Here is a 21,112-nt window from a genome sequence, read left to right as displayed (position 1 = left end):
TAATTGTCCTCTGAAATGGCCCAGTAAGCCACTCAGTGTTACCAAACCACTACAACAATGTCAGCACTGTGGGAGTACCTTCACCACACGGACTGCAGTGGTTCAAGAAGGCAGCTCACCACCACTTTCTCGAGGGCAATTAGGAATAGGCAATAAATGCCGGCCTTGCTAGCGATGCGCACATCCTGAGAACGAATAAATAAATAAAATATCTATTGTTCCGGCTATGTCTCTGATCCATTGCTAAGTTTCCTTCTGCCAATTCACTTATTGTATATTTATGCAATTGTACTTGTGCAACCAGTGTGAAATACTTTGCATTTAATAAAAATAACTTTTATATAGCACCATATCACATTCAGACAGCTGAAATGCAATGACTGGTATGTAGGCAAATATTTCTGTACAGGGTGTTACATTTAATTTGCCATTTGTCTTCCCAATTGCATAGCTTATCCAAATAGAATCATACAGCACAGAAGGAGTCCATTTAGCCGATCACACCTGTGCCGACTCTGAGAGATCTGTCCACTTACTCCCATTCCCTTGCCCTTTCTCCATACCCCTTTACATGTTTCTTTTTAAAGTATTGTAAAATATTCCATGGTTTAGTAGAAAATGGCAAGTCGTCTGACACCTCTCTGCTGATTCCAGTCCTTGTGTGGCTATAAAATGTCAAGCAATATTTTTACATTTATTTTTGGGAATCTGAAGTGAATGGCCAAGACCCATGGTGCAGGACATAGAATTGTGGAATGATACAGCACAGAAGGAGGCCATTTGGCCCTTTGTGCCTGTGCTGGCTCTTTGGTGGAGCTATCCAGTTAATTCCACTCCCCTGCTCTTTCCCCATAGCCCTGTAAATGTTTTTCCTTCAAGGAAAGCTGGTCAAGAAATAGTGGTTAGGTGACATCATACTTAGTTTTTAAACATGTTTAGATCCTGGGAGTAAGGGCTAACTGAAGGAGGCAAGAGTATAACTCAGGAAATTAGAGGCGTATGTAACACTGATAATACAGTAATCATGGGAGACTTTAATCTACACACAGACTGGGCAAACCAATTTGCAGTAATAGTGTGGAGGCCGAGTTCATGGAATGTATACAAGGTAGTTTTCTAGATCATTTTGTTGAAGAACCAATTAGGGAACAGGCTATTTTGTGCAATGAGAAAGAGTTAATTAATCTCGTAGTAAAGGGGCCTTTAGGGAAGAGTGACCATAACGTAGAATTTTATATTGATTTTGAAAGTGATTTAGTTAAATCTGAAACTAGAGTCTTTAATCTAAGCTAAGCAAAGCAAGCTACGTAGGTATGAGGGGCGAGTTGGCTAAGGTAGATTGGGAAACTACATTAAAAGGTATGATGGTAGACAAGCAATGGCTAGCATTTAAAGAATTAATAAATAATTTACAACAAATATACATTCCTTTTTAAAGCACAGAAATCTCTCAGGAAAAGTTGTCCAACCATGGCTAACAAAAGAAGTTAAAGATAGTATTAAATCAAAGGAAGATGCATATATTTAAGAAGGGGGATAGAACATGTCCAGGGATTTATAGACCAGTCAGCTTAACCTTGGTAGTAGGAACAATAATGGAATCCTTACTAAAGGAGAAAATAAAAGAACATCTAGAAACCAAAAATATAGTATTGAATAGTCTGCATGGATTTCAAAAGGGAAAGGCTTGCTTGACCAACCTCATTGAATTTTTTGAAGAAGTAGCCGAGGGAGTAGACAATGGTAATGCAGTAGATATCATTTATTTAGATTTTCAAAAGGCCTTCGATAAGATACTACATAATAGACCGATGAACAAGATCAGAGATGCGGAGTCAAGAGGACAATTAGCAGAATAGATAGCTAGCTGGCTTCAAGACAGAAAGCAGAGAGTAGGAGTAAAAGGTAGTTGTTCACAATGGCAGAAGGTGAGTAGTGGTGCTCCAGAATGATCAGTGTTGGGACCATTGTTGTTCACAATTTATATTAACAGATTTAGAATCGATCGATTTTTTTTTTGGGGGTGTGGGGAATCAAAAACACAATTTCCAAATTGGGGGAATAGTCAAAACTGAGGAGGACTGCAACAAATTACAGGAGGACATTAATAAACCTGCAGACTGGGCAAATAATTGGCAAATGAAGTTCAACACAGATAAAGGTGAGATACTATATTTTGGTAGGAAGAATAAGGTCACTCATCACTTGGAGGGTACGAGGGATCTCGGGGTATAAATACACAAATCACTAAAAGGTTTATTTCTAGAGTGAGAATGCGTGGGAACGGTAGGTCTTGGCCATAAAAGGAGTGGCGAACGCCGGCCATGGGCAGCGTGGAGGCCACTTCAGGGAGCAGCGCGAATTGGTGCAGGAGAGTGAGCGAAGAGTGACGTCATCAAGGACCAGGTTGGCGATTGGAACATGGGCAGATACAGCAGAAGCGGCGAGGTCGGGGCGAAGGAGCGGCAAGAGATTATAGAGGGACGTGATCGGGGCCCAGGAGAGGCGTGAGTTTGGGGCCCAGGGCAGCACTGGCCAGCCCACACTGCGATATGTGTGCGCACTCGGTCCGTGCAGTAGAGCAGGTCTCCAGTTGTCTTGGATAATCCTTGCCACTGGACCAAGACCTAGCTCTGTCAAGCCTGTGTGGTGGCTGGTGTGCAACGACCACCCCACGTTTAAAAAATCTACGCATAGGCATCTTCCACCCTTCAGGATGCAGTTCAGGACCTGGAATATTAGGTCCTTCATTGAAACACCTGTGAACTCATCCTTTTTTGGCGTGGAAGCAAGTCATCCTCGATTCATGGGACTGCCTATGATATTTCTAGAGGTATAGAATTGAAAAGTGGGGAAGTTATGCTAAACCTGTATCGAACCTTGATTAGACCACACTCGAGTACTGCGTACAGTTCTGGTCGCCATATTATAAAAAGGATATAGAGGCACTGGAGAGGGTGCAGAGAAGCTTTACAAGGATGATGCCAGAAATGCAAGGGTATACATATCGGGAAAGGATGAACAGGCTGGGTCTCTTTTCTCTTGGGAAAAAAAGATGGCTGAGGGGTGACCTAATAGAGGTCTTCAAAATTATGAAAGGTTTTGATTGGATATAGAGAGAATGTTTCTATTTGTGGAGAAGAGCATAACTAGAGACCATCAATATAAGATAGTCACCAAGAAATCCAATGGGGAATTCAGAAGAAACTTCTTTACCCAGAGAGTGATGAGAATGTGGAACTCTCTACCACAGGGAGTGGTTGAAGCGAATAGTATAGATGCATTTAAAGGGAGGCTAGACAAACATATGAGGGAGAAGGGAATAGAGGATAATGCTGATAGATTTAGATGAGGAAAGGTGAGAGGAGGCTCGAGTGGAGCATAAATGCCGGCATGGACTGGTTGGGCCGAATGGCCTGTTTCTGTGCCGTATATCCTATGTAGAGTAGGAGATGGTGTGAAGAGTATGTAGGTGGGTGTATTTGGAGTTTGGCAGGAACAAAAGAGGGAAATTCGGAGGAATAGTAATCGTAGAATTCATAAAGTAGAAAAAGAGAGTTTGCAACAGAGTGAGGTTAAAAGCTGGAGATGAGACCGGGGCAGAGTTAAGTGTACAGTACAGACCCCATTTAGCATAAACACGTTCTCTCAAGGTAAAACCTGACCCTAGTCCTCCTGTAAAGTTAATGTTTTTTGTATTCATCATCTAAAGAGACAATTTTCACTAATAATTTGAAAGTGTTTTATTATACTAACATCATAGAAACATAGAAAATAGGTGCAGGAGTAGGCCATTCGGCCCTTCGAGCCTGCACTGCCATTCAATAAGATAATGGCTGATCATTCCTTCAGTACCCCTTTCCTTGCTCTCCATACCCCTTGATCCCTTTAACCCTAAGTGCCATATCTAACTCCCTCTTGAATATATCCAATGAACAGGCATCAACAACTCTCTGTGGCAGGGAATTCCACAGGTCAACAACTCTGAGTGAAGAAGTTTCTCCTCATTTCAGTCCTAAATGGCCTACCCCTTATCCTAAGACTATGTCCTCTGGTTCTGGACTTCCCCAACATCGAGAACATTCTTCCCGCAACTAACCTGTCCAGTCCCGTCAGAATCTTTTAGGTTCCTATGAGATCCCCTCTCGTCCTTCTAACGCCAGTGAATAAAGACCCAGTTGATCCAGTATCTCCTCATATGACAGCCCAGCCATCCCTGGAATCAGTCTGGTGAACCTTCGCTGCACTCCCTCAATAGCAAGAACGTCCTTCCTCAGACTAGGAGACCAAAACTGAACACAATATTCCAGATGAGGCCTCACTAAGGCCCTGTACAACTGCAGTAAGACCTCCCTGCTTCCAAGTTCATGGCACCATGGCTGGCTCTGCTGCACAGGAGGGCAGGAAAAAGAGTGGGAGAGCGATAGTGATAGGGGATTCAATTGTAAGGGGAATAGATAGGCGTTTCTGCGGCCGCAACCGAGACTCCAGGATGGTATGTTGCCTCCCTGGTGCAAGGGTCAGGACATTCTGAAAAGGGAGGGTGAACAGCCAGTTGTGGTGCACATTGGTACCAACGATATAGGTAAAAAAAAAGGGATGAGGTCCTACGAGACGAATTTAAGGAGCTAGGAACGAAATTAAAAAGTAGGACCTCAAAAGTAGTAATCTCGGGATTGCTACCAGTGCCACGTGCTAGTCATAGTAGGAATCGCAGGATAGCTCAGATGAATACGTCGCTTGAGCAGTGGTGCAGCAGGGAGGGATTCAAATTCCTGGGGCATTGGAACCGGTTCTGGGGGAGGTGGGACCAGTACAAACCGGACGGTCTGCACCTAGGTAGGACCGGAACCAATTTCCTAGGGGGAGTGTTTGCTAGTGTTGTTGGGGAGGAGTTAAACTAATATGGCAGGGGGATGGGAACCAATGTAGGGAGACAGAGGGAAACAAAATAGAGACAGAAGCAAAAGACAGAAAGGAGATGAGTAAAAGTGGAGGGCAGGGAAACCCAAGGCAAAAAACAAAAAGGGTCACTGCAGCAAAATTCTAAAGGGTCAAAGTGTAATAAAAAGGCAAGCCTGAAAGCTCTGTGCCTCAATGCGAGGACTATTCAGAACCCAGGAGAGCTAGTTAGAGTGGGTGAGAGCTCAGATGAACAGGACCCCAAGAAAGAATGCAAAAGGCAGGAGGCAACAGAGCAGAGTAGCACTGGGGTAAGTGTAAACCACAAGGTGATAGGAAGGGACAATATGTATGAATATAAAGGGGCTGCAGGAGGGGTCAAAACTAAAAATCATGGTTTTAAAAACTAGTATTAAAACACTACCTAAACGCGCGCAGCATTCGAAATAAAGTAAATGAGTTGACGGCACAAATCATTACAAATGGGTATGATTTGGTGGCCATTACTGAAACGTGGCCAAGACTGGGAATTAAACATACAGGGGTATCTGACAATTCGGAAAGATAGACAAGAAGAGAAAGGAGGTGGGGTAGCTCTGTTAATAAAGGATGATATCAGGGTAGTTGTGAGAGACGATATTGGCTCCAATGAACAAAATGTTGAATCATTGTGGGTGGAGGTTAGAGATAGTAAGGGGAAAAAGTCACTGGTGGGCGTAGTTTATAGGCCCCCAAATAATAACTTCACAGTGGGGCAGACAATAATCAAGGGAATAATGGAGGCATGTGAAAAAGGAACGGCAGTAATCATGGGGGATTTTAACCTACATATCGATTATTCAAATCAAATCGCACAGGTAGTCTTAGGAGGAATTCATAGAATGCATACGGGATTGTTTCTTAGAACAGTATGTTACAAAACCTACAAGGGAGCAAGCTATCTTAGATCTGGTCCTGTGTAATGAGACAGGAATAATAAACGATCTCCTAGTAAAAGATTCTCTTGGAATGAGTGATCACAGTATGGTTGAATTTGTAATACAGATTGAGGGTGAGGAAGTAGTGTCTCAAACGAGCGTACTATGCTTAAACAAAGGGGACTACAGTGGGATGAGGGCAGAGTTGGCTAAAGTAGACTGGGAACACAGACTAAACGGTGGCACAATTGAGGAACAGTGGAGGACTTTTAAGGAGCTCTTTCATAGTGCTCAACAAAAATATATTCCAGTGAAAAAGAAGTGCGGTAAGAGAAGGGATAACGAGCCGTGGATAACCAAGGAAATAAAGGAGAGTATGACATTAAAAACCAATGCGTATAAGGTGGCCACGGTTAGTGGGAAACTAGAAGATTGGGAACATTTTAAACGACAGCAAAGAATGACTAAGAAAGCAATAAAGAAAGGAAAGATAGATTACGAAAGTAAACTTGCGCAAAACATAAAAACAGATAGTAAAATCTTTTACCGATATATAAAACGGAAAAGAGTGACTAAAGTAAATGTTGGTTCCTTAGAAGATGAGAAGGGGGATTTAATAATGGGAAATGTGGAAATGGCTGAGACCTTAAACAATTATTTTGCTTCGCTCTTCACAGTGGAAGACACAAAAACCATGCCAAAAATTGCTGGTCACGAGAATGTGGGAAGGGAGAACCTTGAGATAATCACTATCACTAGGGTGGGTAGTGCTGGGCAGGCTAATGGGACTCAAGGTTGACAAGTCCCCTGGTCCGGATGAAATGCATCCCAGGGTATTAAAAGAGATGGCGGAAGTTATAGCAGATGCATTCGTTATAATCTACCAAAATTCTCTGGACTCTGGGGAGGTACCATCGGATTGGAAAGCAGCTAATGTAACGCCTCTGTTTAAAAAAGGGGGCAGACAAAAGGCAGGTAACTATAGGCCGGTTAGTTTAACATTTGTAGTGGGGAAAATGCTTGAAGCTATCAATAAGGAAGAAATAGCGGGACATCTAGATGGGAATAGTGCAGTCAAGCAGAATCAACATGGATTCATGAGGGGGAAATTATGTTTAACTAATTTACTGGAATTCTTTGAGGATATAACGAGCATGGTGGATAGAGGTGTACCGATGAATGTGGTATATTTAGATTTCCAAAAGGCCTTCGATAAGGTGCCACACAAAAGGTTACTGCAGAAGATAAAGGTATGCGAAGTCAGAGGAAATGTATTAGCATGGATCGAGAATTAGCTGGCTAACAGAAAGCAGAGAGTCGGGATAAATGGGTCCTTTTCGGGTTGGAAATCGGTGGTTAGTGGTGTGCCACAGGGATCGGTGCTGGGACCACAACTGTTTACAATATACATAGATGACCTGGAAGAGGGGACAGTGTAGTGTAACAAAATTTGCAGATGACACAAAGATTAGTGGGAAAGCGGGTTGTGTAGAGGACACAGAAAGGCTGCAAAGAGATTTAGATAGGTTAAGCGAATGGGCTAAAGTTTGGCAGATGGAATACAATGTCGTAAAATGTGAGGTCATCCACCTTGGGGGAAGAAAAACAGTAAAAGGGAATATTATTTGAATGGGGAGAAATTACAACATGTTGCGGTGCAGAGGGACCTGGGGGTCCTTGTGCATGAAACTCTTTTTAATCCCAAAAAGTTAGTTTGCAGGTGCAGCAGGTAATCAAGAAGGCGAATGGAATGTGGGCCTTCATTGTGAGAGGGATGGAGTACAAAAGCAGAGAGGTCCTGCTGCAACTGTACAGGGTATTGATGAGGCTGCACCTGGAGTACTGCATGCAGTTTTGGTCACCTTACTTAAGGAAGGATATACTAGCTTTGGAGGGGGTACAGAGACGATTCACTAGACTGATACCGGAGATGAGGGAGTTATATCATGATGATAGATTGAGTAGACTGGGTCTTTACTTGTTGGAGTTCAGAAGGATGAGGGGTGATCTTATAGAAACATTTAAAATAATGAAAGGGATAGACGAGATAGAGGCAGAGAGGTTGTTTCCGCTGATCAGGGAGAAAAGAACTAGGGGGCACAGCCTCAAAATACGGGGAAGCCAATTTAAAACCGAGTTGAGAAGGAATTTCATCTCCCAGAGGATTGTGAATCTGTGGAATTCTCTGCCCATGGAAGCAGTTGAGGCTAGCTCATTGAATGTATTCAAATCACAGATAGATAGATTTTTAACCAATAAGGGAATTAAGGGTTACGGGGAGCGGGCGGGTGTGTGGAGCTGAGTCCAGGGCCAGATCAGCCATGATCTTGTCGAATGGCGGAGCAGGCTCGAGGGGCTAGATGGCCTACTCCTGTTCCTAATTCTTATGTTCTTATATTCAAATCCCCTAGCTATGAAGGCCAACATACCATTTGCCTTCTTTTCTGCCTGCTGTACCTGCATGCCCACTTTCAGTGACTGATGAACCATGACACCCAGGTTTCGTTGCACCTCCCCTTTTTCTAGTCTGCCGCCATTCAGATAATATTCTGCCTTTGTGTTTTTGCCCCCAAAATGGATAACCTCACATTTATCCACATTATACTGCATCTGCCATGCATTTGCCCACTTAACCTAATCTGTCCAAGTCACCCTGCAGCCTCTTCGCGTCCTCCTCACAGCTCACACCGCCACCCACCTTAGTGTCATCCGCAAACTTGGAGATATTACACTCTATTCCTTCATCCAAATCGTTAATGTATATTGTAAAGAGGATGTTCAAACAAAGGACTCTGTAGTGGGTTTGTATAACTTCAAAGTAATTATGTCTGTGGAAAGTATTTTGCAGTAAATAAATTGTACCCCAGTTGGTGGGATTGGATGCGAGGGTCCAACATGCAATGGGGTAGAGTTTCCGCTTTGGGTGCAAATTGCGCTCAAAATTACGCTAGTTTTCAGAAGTGCTTTTTTTTTTGCTCATGTTTCTGCCCACTCATTTACATCTGTATTACCGAACGTAAAATCTTCCATGAACCAGCACAATTGGGCAGCGTTTTAGAACATAATTACTTTTGCATTTAAAAAATATTCCTTGATTTATATTTAAGTGATAACCTGATAGTGTTATTAATACAGCTAAAAATGGATTTATTACAAAAATGTAAGTATTTTAAAACTGTGTCTAGTCCCCAGCCTGTTAGTAATCTGATTGTACTACATTACAAAATGATTCACTTTAAAAAGTACTGTGCTTCATTGGCTGTAAAGTGCTTTGGGATGTCCTGAAGTCTTAAAAGGCGATTATAGAAATGCAAGTCGTCTTTTTTTTTGTATCTTAAATAACTAAAATTGACTTAAAAAAAAATACAGAACCATTTATTAGTTTCATTGGCGTATAACAGGCAGTTTCTTAGTAAATTAAATATTTTTAATACTTAAAAGATGCCTATCAGAGGAGGAATTTCTTCCGAGGGTTGTAAATCTATGGAATTCTCTGCCCCAGAGAGTTGTGGAAGCTGGGCCTTTGAATATATTTAAGGCGGAGATAGACAGATTTTTGAACGATAAGGGAGTAAAGGGTTATGGGGAGTGGGCAGGGAGCTGAGTCCATGATCAGATTAGCCATGATATTGAATGGCGGAGCAGGCCCAATGGGCTGAATGGATCCTATTTCTTATGTTCTATCGATGTCCTTGCGCCCTTAAAAAAAAACTTAATTTTAAGAGTCTACTTGATGGCAGATTCAATCGTGGCTTTCAAAAGAGAATTGGATAAGTACCTGAAGGAAAATAAATTGCAGGGCTATAGGGAAAGGGTGGGAGAGGTGGAACTGGCTGAAGTGCTGCTGCAGAGAGCTCGCACGGGCTCGACTGGCCGCTGTGCTGTAAGCATTCTATGATTCTAAGGCCTGAAAACGAGCACAATTAGTGGAAACTCACCATGGTGATTAATTTGATTAGGGGGCATGGTCAGTTTTGTGTGCAGGGCTGGGCTTCCAGCGCAAAAAATCACCGAAAATTGATTTGTGTTTGAAATTGCTCGAATGTTTGCGCAGCTTTTTTTCAGCGCAACCTAGCGGAAACTCAAGGTCAAAGTGTTTTGGCAAGCTCCAAGCACTTCCAGTACAAAATACTGATTTGGGAATCAAATATCAACATTGGTACAGTAGGTGGTATTTTGAGTTGGGGCAAAAGCACATTGTTGAAGCAGAATAGAGCAAGCTTCACTCTTCATCTAACAGTGTTTTGCCTGACTTGAACTCTTGATGCTAACATGGGATGCCTGAAATGGGAAGGTTTTCTTTTCGTCAATGCTAACTTTTAGCATAAAAATAATGAAGAAAAATGACATCTAATTTGGATTTACTTATTTAAGTTTCAATTTTTATGATTAATGCTATTGAGAAAATGTTTCCCTGAATGGGTGCCAATAAATCAATCTGTCATGTCATGAGGTTCCAAGATTTTTGTCTTTGTGGGCTGCTTGGGTGTGTAACGTAGAACTTTGGGGGGTGGGGCACACGTGAACACGGATTTAAAATTTTATATCCGTTTACGTATAACTCAACATCTAGCTATTCTGAATTGGCATTGATCCACCAATACTGCAGCAGCATTAAGGGCAGCCATTTCTAAACTTTCAGACCCATAAATTTCAGATTGGACACGTGGCAAAGCTTGGCAACCATTTTGCTATGTCAGTGGGCTACCCTATCCTACCTATGTATGAAGATAAGCTAGATAAACACATGAGGGAGAAAGGAATAGCAGGTTATACTGATGGCGTCCGATGAAGAGGTGTCGCGGTGGGAGGAGGAGGAGGCGGGTGTGGAACATGGATCAGTTGGGCTGAATGGCCTGTTTCTGTGCTGTACATTCTATGTAATATATTAAAATTAGTATTTTGTAAAATGTGTTTATTATTCAGGTTATTTGAAATAAAACAATACTGTACTGCCTCTTGTACCATTGGCCATTCACAGTTGGGAGTGCTGATTTGCTTAACAATTAAAATGTCTTTTTGTATTGGATTTTACCTTGTCTTGATTGGAAGCTAAATGTCAATTTTCTCCTTTTCAGATGTTGCAGTTCTTAATGATTACACTAGGACCTGGAATAAGTGATTGACATGGAGGCTCGATGCATGGCTCGAACTCTGCAGGTGGTGGATACAGAGTATAGTGCGGATGCTGTAGAGTGGTGCCCCATTGACGCATGGCGTAATGTACTGACCTGTGGTACTTACCAACTAAAGCATCCCAACGAGAAGGTACAGTGCCATGCACAGGGAGGGAACGCAGTTGGTGCGGAGTAGGCCCATCTTTAGTTATCATGCGGAGTGTTGTAGTCTGATCTGACTTGAAGACTGGAGCGCAATGTGGGTTGCTAATGAACCAAAGCAGGGGTTTTCCCGATAGTACTGCTTAATACAGATTAGGAAGATCTGTGCTTCAATTTGGGCGTGTGCTGATCTCAACTAGGCAGCATTAGGGGTGTCATAATTGTCCTGATAACTCCTAGGCTGTGGAGAACAATAAAAGAGCATGGCTTCAACACTCTAATTGCTGCCCACCGACCTGTTGCACAGTGTGTCTGCAGAGATAATTGTTGAGGGCAGGATCGGATTCAGCTGTGATTCCTTTCACAGTTGAAATACCTCCCTCAGTTTTACAAAGATCCACATCCAAGCGCTCTCGAATTTATCATTGAGTAGCAGTCTTGTATTTGACTCATTGAGGTTTTTATACTGATTTACGTGTAACTTTGACTTTTCAGGGTTCAGGAGACTCTGAAAGTAATGAGCCCCATCTGCGACAGGGGCGGCTTTACCTCTACTGCTTCCGTCAGGATCAGCTTTATTCCCCATTAACAGAGATACAGAGGATTGAAATGCCTGCAATATTAGATCTAAAATGGTAAGCATTAAAGAGATAGGGTGCACAGTGTCATATAGTGTTATCGATTGATAAATTCCCCTTCCATGTGTAGCCTTTTAGATCTAGCTCTCCCCACCCATTTGTCTCCAGAAAAGCATTGACTCATTCTGGCAAGTGTGCTGGCAATCAAATTGCATCTCATCCCCATTCCTCAGAGCCTAGACTGTGAACAGCAGCAAGCTGTTTGACCACGATGGATGGAGTATCTCATAGTTGAGCACCCAACCATGTTGTCTGTCATCTACACATGCTCCTTCCAGTAAGGGTCACTGACATTTTGAGATTTTTATTGTTTAACCTAGGAGGGCTTTTGGACATTTGATATTAAGTTAAATTCAGCTCAGCAGGGGTTTAAATCCAAAACGTACAGCTTTTGGGAATGCGGATTAGAATTTAGCAGAGCATCGATCAAAGGATTGCATTTTTCGCGTACCACGTCGGTTTGAGGCACTGAGTTTTGCTAACACATTCCAGAGGAAATTGGTTGCAGAATGTTGGAATGGCTTTATTTGGGTAGGGGAGGGTGTACTACCAGAAATGTTCACTCCTAAGCAGACGGTAGCTGGTTTGATTGGCAGCTCAGCTGGCCAACCTGTGGACACATATACCTGAAGAAGGTCAGAGGTCAAGCCGTTGGCTTCTATCCAGCTAAGTAAGGTTACAAAAGCCTGAGCGCGCGAGACTCAGGGAGGATTGTCTGCGAAAGTTTAATGTCGACTACTTTTCTAGAAATTATTGGTAAGAAAAATGTATTCAGCCTACTAACTCTAGTGTGGCATACTTAGTTGCTTCTGTGTTGAGTACAGACTAGGTTGATAGTCACTCTAAATGTTAACTGTTCGTTCACTTATTTGCAAGTTAAATCAGCTTGTTTATAATTGTTCTCTTCTTACTAAATTGTTCATCAGTCTGTGTTTTTGGATGATAAGAGAAATGAATATGGGGGTGGGGGGTGGAAACATGTGAGATTATAGTATCCAGTTCACGTAATAAGACCTGAAATTTGTAACTGTCACTTTGTAACAGTCGGGACAGGAACCCTGGTCAATTTAAGTAGAAAGACCCCGCTTCTAACCCAATGATGGTGGTTCAGTTGTCGCACTCCTCTTGCTGTCCCAGCTGATAGCAGACTGGGGACTGAACCTGGGATTGTTGTGATCTGCACATTTGATATTGGGGAGTGAACCTATCATTTGAGGAGCATGATTCTTAAATGTCTAGTATTTTGGTTAACTGTGAAACTCTGGTTGGTTTTCTATTCGGTGAACTGTGCACTTTGATAGTTAAAGCTATTTTGACTGCAGGTGTCATGTACCAGTGGCTGGGCATCCTGTACTTGGCATAGCGAATGCTGAGGGCAGTCTGGAGCTGTGTAATCTGACACCATGTGAGGTATGTGGATTCATTTTTTAAAAATGATTATTAAAGGAAAGCTTTTGAGATGCTAATTACCTGTACATTATTTACTTTATCTGTATTTGTAAGCAGTGCATGTAATTTTGTTATATATATCACAATGCATTTAAAATAATGCTTTAATTGAATGTAAAGTTTTTCATTCAAATATCAGTGTGTTGGAATGTGGCTGCGTCCACAGTTCCCCACACAGTATGTTCCTAATGGTGGGAAAATAGGAGTGAACCAATTATTAGTGATTGGAATTGGGAAACAAGGAATTTATCGTGAAATCCTGCTTGGAATATGGCCGTATCAAGTTCTTGTGCAAAACTAAAATATCCAAACTGAAATTTTTAAAAATCAATGAACTTTAATTTTACAATAACAACTTTAATGTAGTTAAACATCCCAAGGCGCTTCACAGGATTATTATGAGACAAAAATTGTGACACCGAGCCACATGAGAAATTATGGCAGGTGACCAAAAGCTTGGTCAAAGAGGTAGGTTTTAAGGAGCATCTTAAAGGAGGAAAGAGGTAGAGGTGACGAGGTTTAGACAGGGAATTTCGGAACTAAAGGCCAAGGCAACAGAAAGCACAACCACCAATAGTTGAGCGATGCTCAAGAGGGCAGAATTAGAAGAGCGCAGATATATCGGGGGTGGGGTGGGGGGTGGTTAGGACATGGACAGCTGAGTTTTGGATCACCTCTAGTTTACGTAGAGTAGAATGTGGGACTTAATAGAGCTTTAATGCCCTCCATTCTGGTGCTCAAACATTCAATCCTGCTTAGTAATTTTTTTTTAACACTGACTTTCTCCTCACTCTGCTGAATTGTCGGTCCCACCTGTGCTGCTTTGGGAGTTAGACATTTCCTTGTAGGAGAAGTACAGTTGGAGGAGAGTTCTTGAGTAGGTTGGTCTTACTTGCTTCCCTAACAGTGGCCAAGAGCACGTTAGGTAATGGCCTGGGAGCTGTAATCCCTGCTCTGTTAAGCCATGAGAGAAACTTGAAAGAGGGGACAATAGCAAATAAAAGTTATGGTTGGATGGCTAATCAGGCTGTCCCCTTCCAGCTTTATCCTGCAGGTTTGTTGGATTTCTTGTGTTCTAGATTCCAATAAAACCTCATGGTTCTCCAACCTTCCTCCCGTCCTGTCTTGTCTCTTTTTAATCTCTCACTCCCAATTGACCTTTTCTTCATTTCCGAAATGTTTGTTTTTGCCCTATCCCTGAGAAGGTGATTCCTCTTGTCCTTGTATTGATCTGATTCTGTGATCATGGGCAGCTCTCCAGTACCTCTCCCAAGTGGTCAATCTCCATGTGTGAGGCCAGACATTCTTCACAGCTGTGCTCGATTTTTGTCCTCCTTTGATGTGAACATGTGCACGTTTGGTAGCACTCACTGAGCCATTGCAAAGTCTTATTTTAATGCCCCATGAGTTATCGGAACTATTCCAGCTGGTTATGATGCTGTAATTACCAGGAATGCTCCAGAAGGTTGAGCTAATTGAAGCTTATTATTTGAAGTTGTGATTTTTGGCTTCTGGCTCATCAAGAAACATTTTCTAGTCTTTGTATGACATTGATCATATGGACACAGGAAAACAGGAAGGTGGCTGAGTTTGGATCATATATATTAACTTGTAAAGATAATTCACCACAGACTGCAGCTGGGATCAATCCCTTGGCTTTACACAATTACCCTTTTACAGGAGTGATTAGTAATTTTATTGTTTGGCTGTGGGCAGAGGGCAAAATTTAAATTCTATTTGTATAATTGTCAAATTACATGATATTCTAAAATATCAAGTGTTGTCTTTAGACTTGTTTAGTGTTTTGGTACCAGTGTGCTACAGGAAAAATCAATGTCGTGTGCAGCTCTTATTTCATCATTCATCTCTAATTGCTCCCACCACAACCACTACTTTTGACAGACCTGTATCTCTAGTTCACCCTGGTGTCATATAACTCAAAATGCTTTCTACAGTAACACGTTTGGACAGACCAAATCAATAATTGTACTGCTGGGTGCACAAAAATTTCACACACCCACTTTCATGACATTCTTGTACCACTGAGATTGAAGGTAAGATTTGATGGCTGAGAGTTTGTACAGAGTGGGTACTTGAGCTAGGAAGTTCCAAAGTCTAGTCTGCTGTTTTTACAAATCTCCGTTCCAATTGGCCTCAACGTCCCTGTATTAGGGAGGGGGGGAACAATCCTGGGTTTCCATTCTAAATCACTATCCACTGCCCCCTGCTGGAAGGTGGAACATGTGTCGGTTATGGATATCTGGTGAGGACAGGAATGGACTTGCCTGCGATGCTCCCTGCAGTTGAAAAGTTGCAAACACTCACCGTCAAGCCTCAACCATGATACTGATGCTTTATGCCAATCATGAGTTGATGTCTTCAGGAAAGGAGAGAAAATTGGTGAAAAAGACAAGTGGAGCTGCAGATGTTAAAATGCGGAGTTGTTTGTGGCTCAATATGATCTTTTCTTTCAGTAGAAAAACAGCTGCTCGTTGGAGCCGGTGTGCAGTGTTCATATAGGCCCAGAATGCCTTGCTCTGTCCCTGGATTGGTCAACGGGAAAAGGAGAACAGTAAGTCTTTATTCCTGCTCCTTTCCTTTAGTTGGTGAGTTTCCTTTTTATGGTATTTCCCAATTTGTTGAATCTCTGGGAGCTAGCATATGAACTAATTTCAGGCCTGTACTATTGTGCGGTGAAACTTGGTGGGTGCTGGGAGGCACATGAGAATGGCCTGGGATGACATGTAGGAACATATAAAAATTGTCAGACAGGAATAAACAGCTGGTGCACCTAGCCTGTCCCATACAGTTGTGATGCCTTATGCTTCATGATTAAGATAACCCCTACCCTCATGGGTCCATGTAATTTCCAGGGAGAGGCAAAAAAAGATAAAAGCCCATGGCCAATTGGGGAAATAGAATCTGAAAAATTCCTCTCCAAGCCCATTAAAACTAGTCCAGGAAGACTACATTGACCATGACTTGTGTTACTTGGTACATACCTATTGTGTGGCGTGATCTGCCCCAGCCAGGACCAGGTCCAGCTCTAGATACAGTGAATCAGCACTCCCCACACAAGCCAGCAAGTTGTTAAGAGATCTACTATCCACTGGGAAAATAAAAATCACCTAACATCTAACCTAGTTCTACCCATGTGTAACATATAAGCATGACCCCTGGTTCTCCCCAACCTATCGAACTGAAATATTTGGTCCTCGTGGACACAATCTACTCCCATTCATTATTTTATAGTAGTTGATCAAATCGGCCTCGAATCTGCATTGCTCTATAGAAACATAGAAAATAGGTGCAGGAGTAGGCCATTCGGCCCTTCGAGCCTGCACGGCCATTCAATGAGTTCATGGCTGAACATGCAACTTCAGTACCCCATTCCTGCTTTCTTGCCATACCCCTTGATCCCCCTAGTAGTAAGGACTACATCTAACTCCTTTTTGAATATATTTAGTGAATTGGCCTCAACAACTTTCTGTGGTAGAGAATTCCACAGGTTCACCACTCTCTGGGTGAAGAAGTTTCTCCTCATCTCGGTCCTAAATGGCTTACTCTTTATCCTTAGACTGTGACCCCTGGTTCTGGACTTCCCCAACATTGGGAACATTCTTCCTGCATCTAACCTGTCTAAACCCGTCAGAATTTTAAACGTTTCTATGAGATCCCTTCTCAGTCTTCTGAACTCCAGTGAATACAAGCCCAGTTGATCCAGTCTTTCTTGATATGTCAGTCCCGCCATCCCGGGAATCAGTCTGGTGAACCTTCGCTGCACTCCCTCAATAGCAAGAATGTCCTTCCTCAAGTTAGGCGACCAATCCCCTCGCTATGAAGGCCAACATGCCATTTGCTTTCTTAACCGCCTGCTGTACCTGCATGCCAACCTTCAATGACTGATGTACCATGACACCCAGATCTTGTTGCACCTCCCCTTTTCTTCGTCTGTCACCATTCAAATAGTTTGTCTCTCTGTTTTTACCATCAAAGTGGATAACCTCACATTTATCCACATTATACTTCATCTGCCATGCATTTGCCCACTCACTTAACCTATCCAAGTCACTATGCAGCCTCATAGCTTCCTCCTCGCAGCTCACACTGCCACCCAGCTTAGTGTCATCCGCAAATTTGGAGATACTACATAGTATATAGAGCCTAACTGGTGAGCTAATGTACTGCATTGAGGTGTGGTGAAGATTGTTCAGGCAAATAGATTGACCTCTGTATCTGACTATATTTGATGTTGACATTAGATGACCAGTAGAAAAGTATTCCATTTCACAGTTCATCCAAAAAGTTTTAAAACAATGTAGTTTTTGTGATCAGTTCCTCCACTTTACAATTCCATAAACTTTTTAAATGTGTCAATTCACTGAGTAACTAGGTGTTAATATTTAGTCAAATGTATTCTCTTAGGGCCCAAGTTTCCACCAACCCATGGAGGTGCGCCAACTTTCTAGAATAAAAAGGGCGCCGAAAACTTATCTTGTAATTCTCCATGCTTCTCGGGACGTCTTCGGGTTCGGCGCAGCGCAGCACAAGGAAGGGGAGGGGGAGGCGGAGCCAGGTCCCGGCGCTGAAAATAGTGCTGGGACCTCTGCACATGCGCGCTAGAGTGTGCACGCATGCGTAGTAGCTCCTGGCAGCCCGAATCTCCAACGCTCTGCAGGCTGTGTGGGTCCGAAGCACGCCGTCCCTACCCCGGGCCGAGAGGCCTGCCGCACAGGCCAGCCGCTGCCTTCCCGCCCTTAAGGCTACAAGAGACAGGTTGGGAGTGGGGGGGGTGGAGATTTTTGATCGGGGGGGGGGGGGGGAGGAGAGAGAGAAAAGAATCTTTGAAGATTTTCCAGTACTTTAATATCTAGCTATCTTTACTAAAAATATACTCCGTTTAATCAGGCTGATAGCTGATGTCCAGTCTCGCTGCTTGGGATTTAAAAAAGAACTAGCATTCCTATCGTAACACTGTCATATTGATGATGGTTCTTTATTGTTAAAAGTGAAGTGTTTAATGCTTTGGAAAATCCTCTAACTTTCCTCACCCCCCCCACCCCAATCTCTGGCTACCTGTGCCTGATTTCTAAAGTGTCTGCAATGTTTTTCTGAGTACAAAAGTGGACACATACACTGGCCTAAGTTAGTTTGGAATAACTTCGCTGTCTAAACTTGCTTAAATGGCCAAAACAGGCGTAAGTGGCTGGTAACGCCCCCTTTTGAAAAAAAAACTGAACTAACTTGAAACTGAACTAACTCACTGAAACTGGAGCAAACTAAATGTGGAGAATTGTGATTTTTTTTTAGGAATTGCTCCAAAAAAAGTAGGAGCAACTCCTGTGGAAATGTGGGCCCATAGCTTCTATTATGTATGTTTTCTGCTTTTAAAGCTAAATTCGGTTGTGCCTGTGAAATGTTATGGCACTAATCCTCAGATCTTTCCCTTTCTCTGCTGACAGTGAGCCAGTGAAGATTATCAGCAGTGACTCGAAGGGCTGCCTGAGCCTGGTGTCTGTGGATGCCTGTCGACCAGCACTGGATGTGGTCTGTCAGTGGAAGGCGCATGACTTTGAGGCTTGGATTGCAGCTTTCAATTACTGGAACACTGACGTTGTTTATTCAGGTACTTTGTCTTCTTGAGCAGTTGAGAGTGGCAGCAGTCAGCCCCAAACATGCTCATCATGCTTGCCTGTGCATGAAATGTGGATTTGCTTTAGCCTAACACTCGCTCTCTGACTTTCTTCCCTCCAATCCTGAAGTTGCTGACTTCTGCTGATGTACTGTTCCATAGGTGCATTCCGCCCTCTAGCACCTCATCCAAGTATCCATTCCTCACGTGTAAATCTAGACAGTTCATGTCAACAGACTGCTGCATGTCAGCAAAATTCCCAACTGAAGGGGCAGAGGAGAACCTCACAATAGAGTTTGTTCCTGTTCCCACCTGATGGCCACTTTTCAACATGGATGAATGGTAAAACAGGAGCCTTTCTGATTTTTCTTTCCCCCCCCTGCCCTGCCCCCAGCTGACAGCAGTTAAAGTACCAGTCCACCAGCTAAGGTTCAGTAACTTAGCACAGACCAGGATTTCAACTGAGCATCTTCCTGCACCTTACTGGGTTGTACATATATCCACTAATCCATCAGAGGAGCATTCTGCAGTATTCTAAATGGAACAGATAAGAATGAAGGCTTTAATTTAATCTGGGAGGATAGTGGAATGTGAGCTTTCAAAATTAAATAATTGTTAAATAAAAGTTGAGAGATCATTTATCTTCTAAAGGCCATCTGCCCCCAGGGCTCCATCAATACTGCTGTATTGCCAGATACTTGGAATGAGTGAGCCTGGTACACAAAACTACTGTCAGGACGATCCTGTGTGTGGTACACATACAACTCTCTAAAGATTGTGTGACTGGTGTACCCGGTCCCAGATTTGATGATGCAGCGGAACCTCCTGATATCATTGCACCAGTGATGAAAGGCCCCACCTCTTCTATTTTACATGCAAACTAACCTATTGATTTCCAAAATTTCAGTTTATATTTGATTTCCAATATTTTTTTTCTTTTGCTTTGTTTCTGATTCTATTTTACAAAGACAGACACAAGTGTTGTATTGGAACTTGGCTCACTGGCAACTTGTCAGTTCTGAGTTTGTCAACCTTTGTGTAGGATCCAGGGATCGGTACCTGATTACTTTAATATAGGACCACATGCAGCAGTGTCTTGCCTTAATGATGGCTATGTGGAAGCTTTCATCTCTACATTTCACACAATTGTACCGATAGTCGAAATGTCCTTGTGTAGTGCAGTCTTTTTTAAAACTCATCTCTTTTCCTCTTTCCCCCCCCCCCCCCCCCCCCAGATTTTTCTCTTCTCCTTTGCTGAAACGACTGACTCTTGCTGAGATACACTTGCATCAACTGGCCAACGGAACTTTCACGTGCGATCCTAGACAGGAGTATTGGCAGGCTATGCATTCATGGGAAGTATCACTGACAAGTCAGATTCTGTCCTCGCCTGACCTCTGCACTGGCACATTTTCAGCAGACTAGCAATCATCCCTGGATGAGCACCCCAGTTTCAGCACCCTGGTCCAATCCATTGTGTGATTTGAGAATATGTTTAATTTGAAAACTGATGAGAAAATTGTGGGCTATGTAGGAATACTGCCTGATTTTTTTTTCTTCTCTTTCTCTCTAGGAGGAGACGACAGCAAGCTGAAAGGCTGGGACACGCGGATGGGGACTGACAGGCCAATCTTTATCAGCAATGGGTACATGCACATTTTATTTGTGTATTGATAATGCACTGGTAATATTAAGGCCACATAGCTTCGAGGATCTGAATGGGGCTTTTTATTTAAATTTGTATATTCTAGTGAATCTTTGTGCTTTGTTTAAGGTGCGTTCTATCAGACCTGGGGAATAGAACACATTTTCCACCAAATATTATCATCGTAGGCAGTCCCTCGAAATCGAGGAAGACTTGCTTCCACTCTAAAAGTGAGTTCTCAGGTGACTATACAGTCCAATATGGGAATTACGGCAAATAGTGGTTGAAGGAAAGTGTGGGTGGGGAGCCTGGTTTGCCGCACGCTCCTTCCGTTGTCTACACTTGATTTCTGCATGCTCTTGGCGATGAGACTCGAGGTGCTCAGCGCCCTCCCGAATGCTCTTCCTCCACTTGGGCCAGGGATTCCCAGGTGTCAGTGGGGATGTTGCATTTTCTCAAGGAGGCTTTGAGGGTATACTTGAAATGTTTCCTCTGTCCACCTGGAGCTCCAAGTAGCGTGCTTGCTTAGGGAGTCTCGTGTCGGGCATGCGGACGATGCGGCCCGCCCAACGGAGCTGGTCAAGTGTGGTTAGTGCTTCGATGCTAGGGATGTTGGCCTGAGCGAGAACATTGGCAATGATACGATTATC

At 43.0% G+C, this 21,112-nt stretch overlaps 1 protein-coding gene across 3 annotated transcripts in view; it reads left to right on the top strand.

Annotated features, from left to right (window-relative positions):
* Positions 1-21,112, top strand: part of dph7 (diphthamide biosynthesis 7) — a 51,685-nt gene that overhangs the window by 21,138 nt on the left and 9,435 nt on the right. For all 3 annotated transcript variants that reach the window (XM_070862871.1, XM_070862872.1, XM_070862870.1), the window contains exons 2-7: positions 10,898-11,087; positions 11,594-11,733; positions 13,059-13,146; positions 15,663-15,757; positions 18,648-18,811; positions 20,391-20,463. In XM_070862871.1, the coding sequence (XP_070718972.1) occupies positions 10,947-11,087; positions 11,594-11,733; positions 13,059-13,146; positions 15,663-15,757; positions 18,648-18,811; positions 20,391-20,463 (701 nt within the window). In that variant the 5' untranslated portion in view covers positions 10,898-10,946. The remainder of the gene's footprint in view (positions 1-10,897; positions 11,088-11,593; positions 11,734-13,058; positions 13,147-15,662; positions 15,758-18,647; positions 18,812-20,390; positions 20,464-21,112) is intronic.

This window comes from Pristiophorus japonicus, chromosome 20 (assembly GCF_044704955.1).
Source record: "Pristiophorus japonicus isolate sPriJap1 chromosome 20, sPriJap1.hap1, whole genome shotgun sequence".
In the NCBI taxonomy this organism is placed as follows: domain Eukaryota; kingdom Metazoa; phylum Chordata; class Chondrichthyes; family Pristiophoridae; genus Pristiophorus; species Pristiophorus japonicus.
The sequence above is the reverse complement of the archived record's forward strand: the minus strand, read 5'-3'. Positions and strand labels throughout refer to the sequence as shown.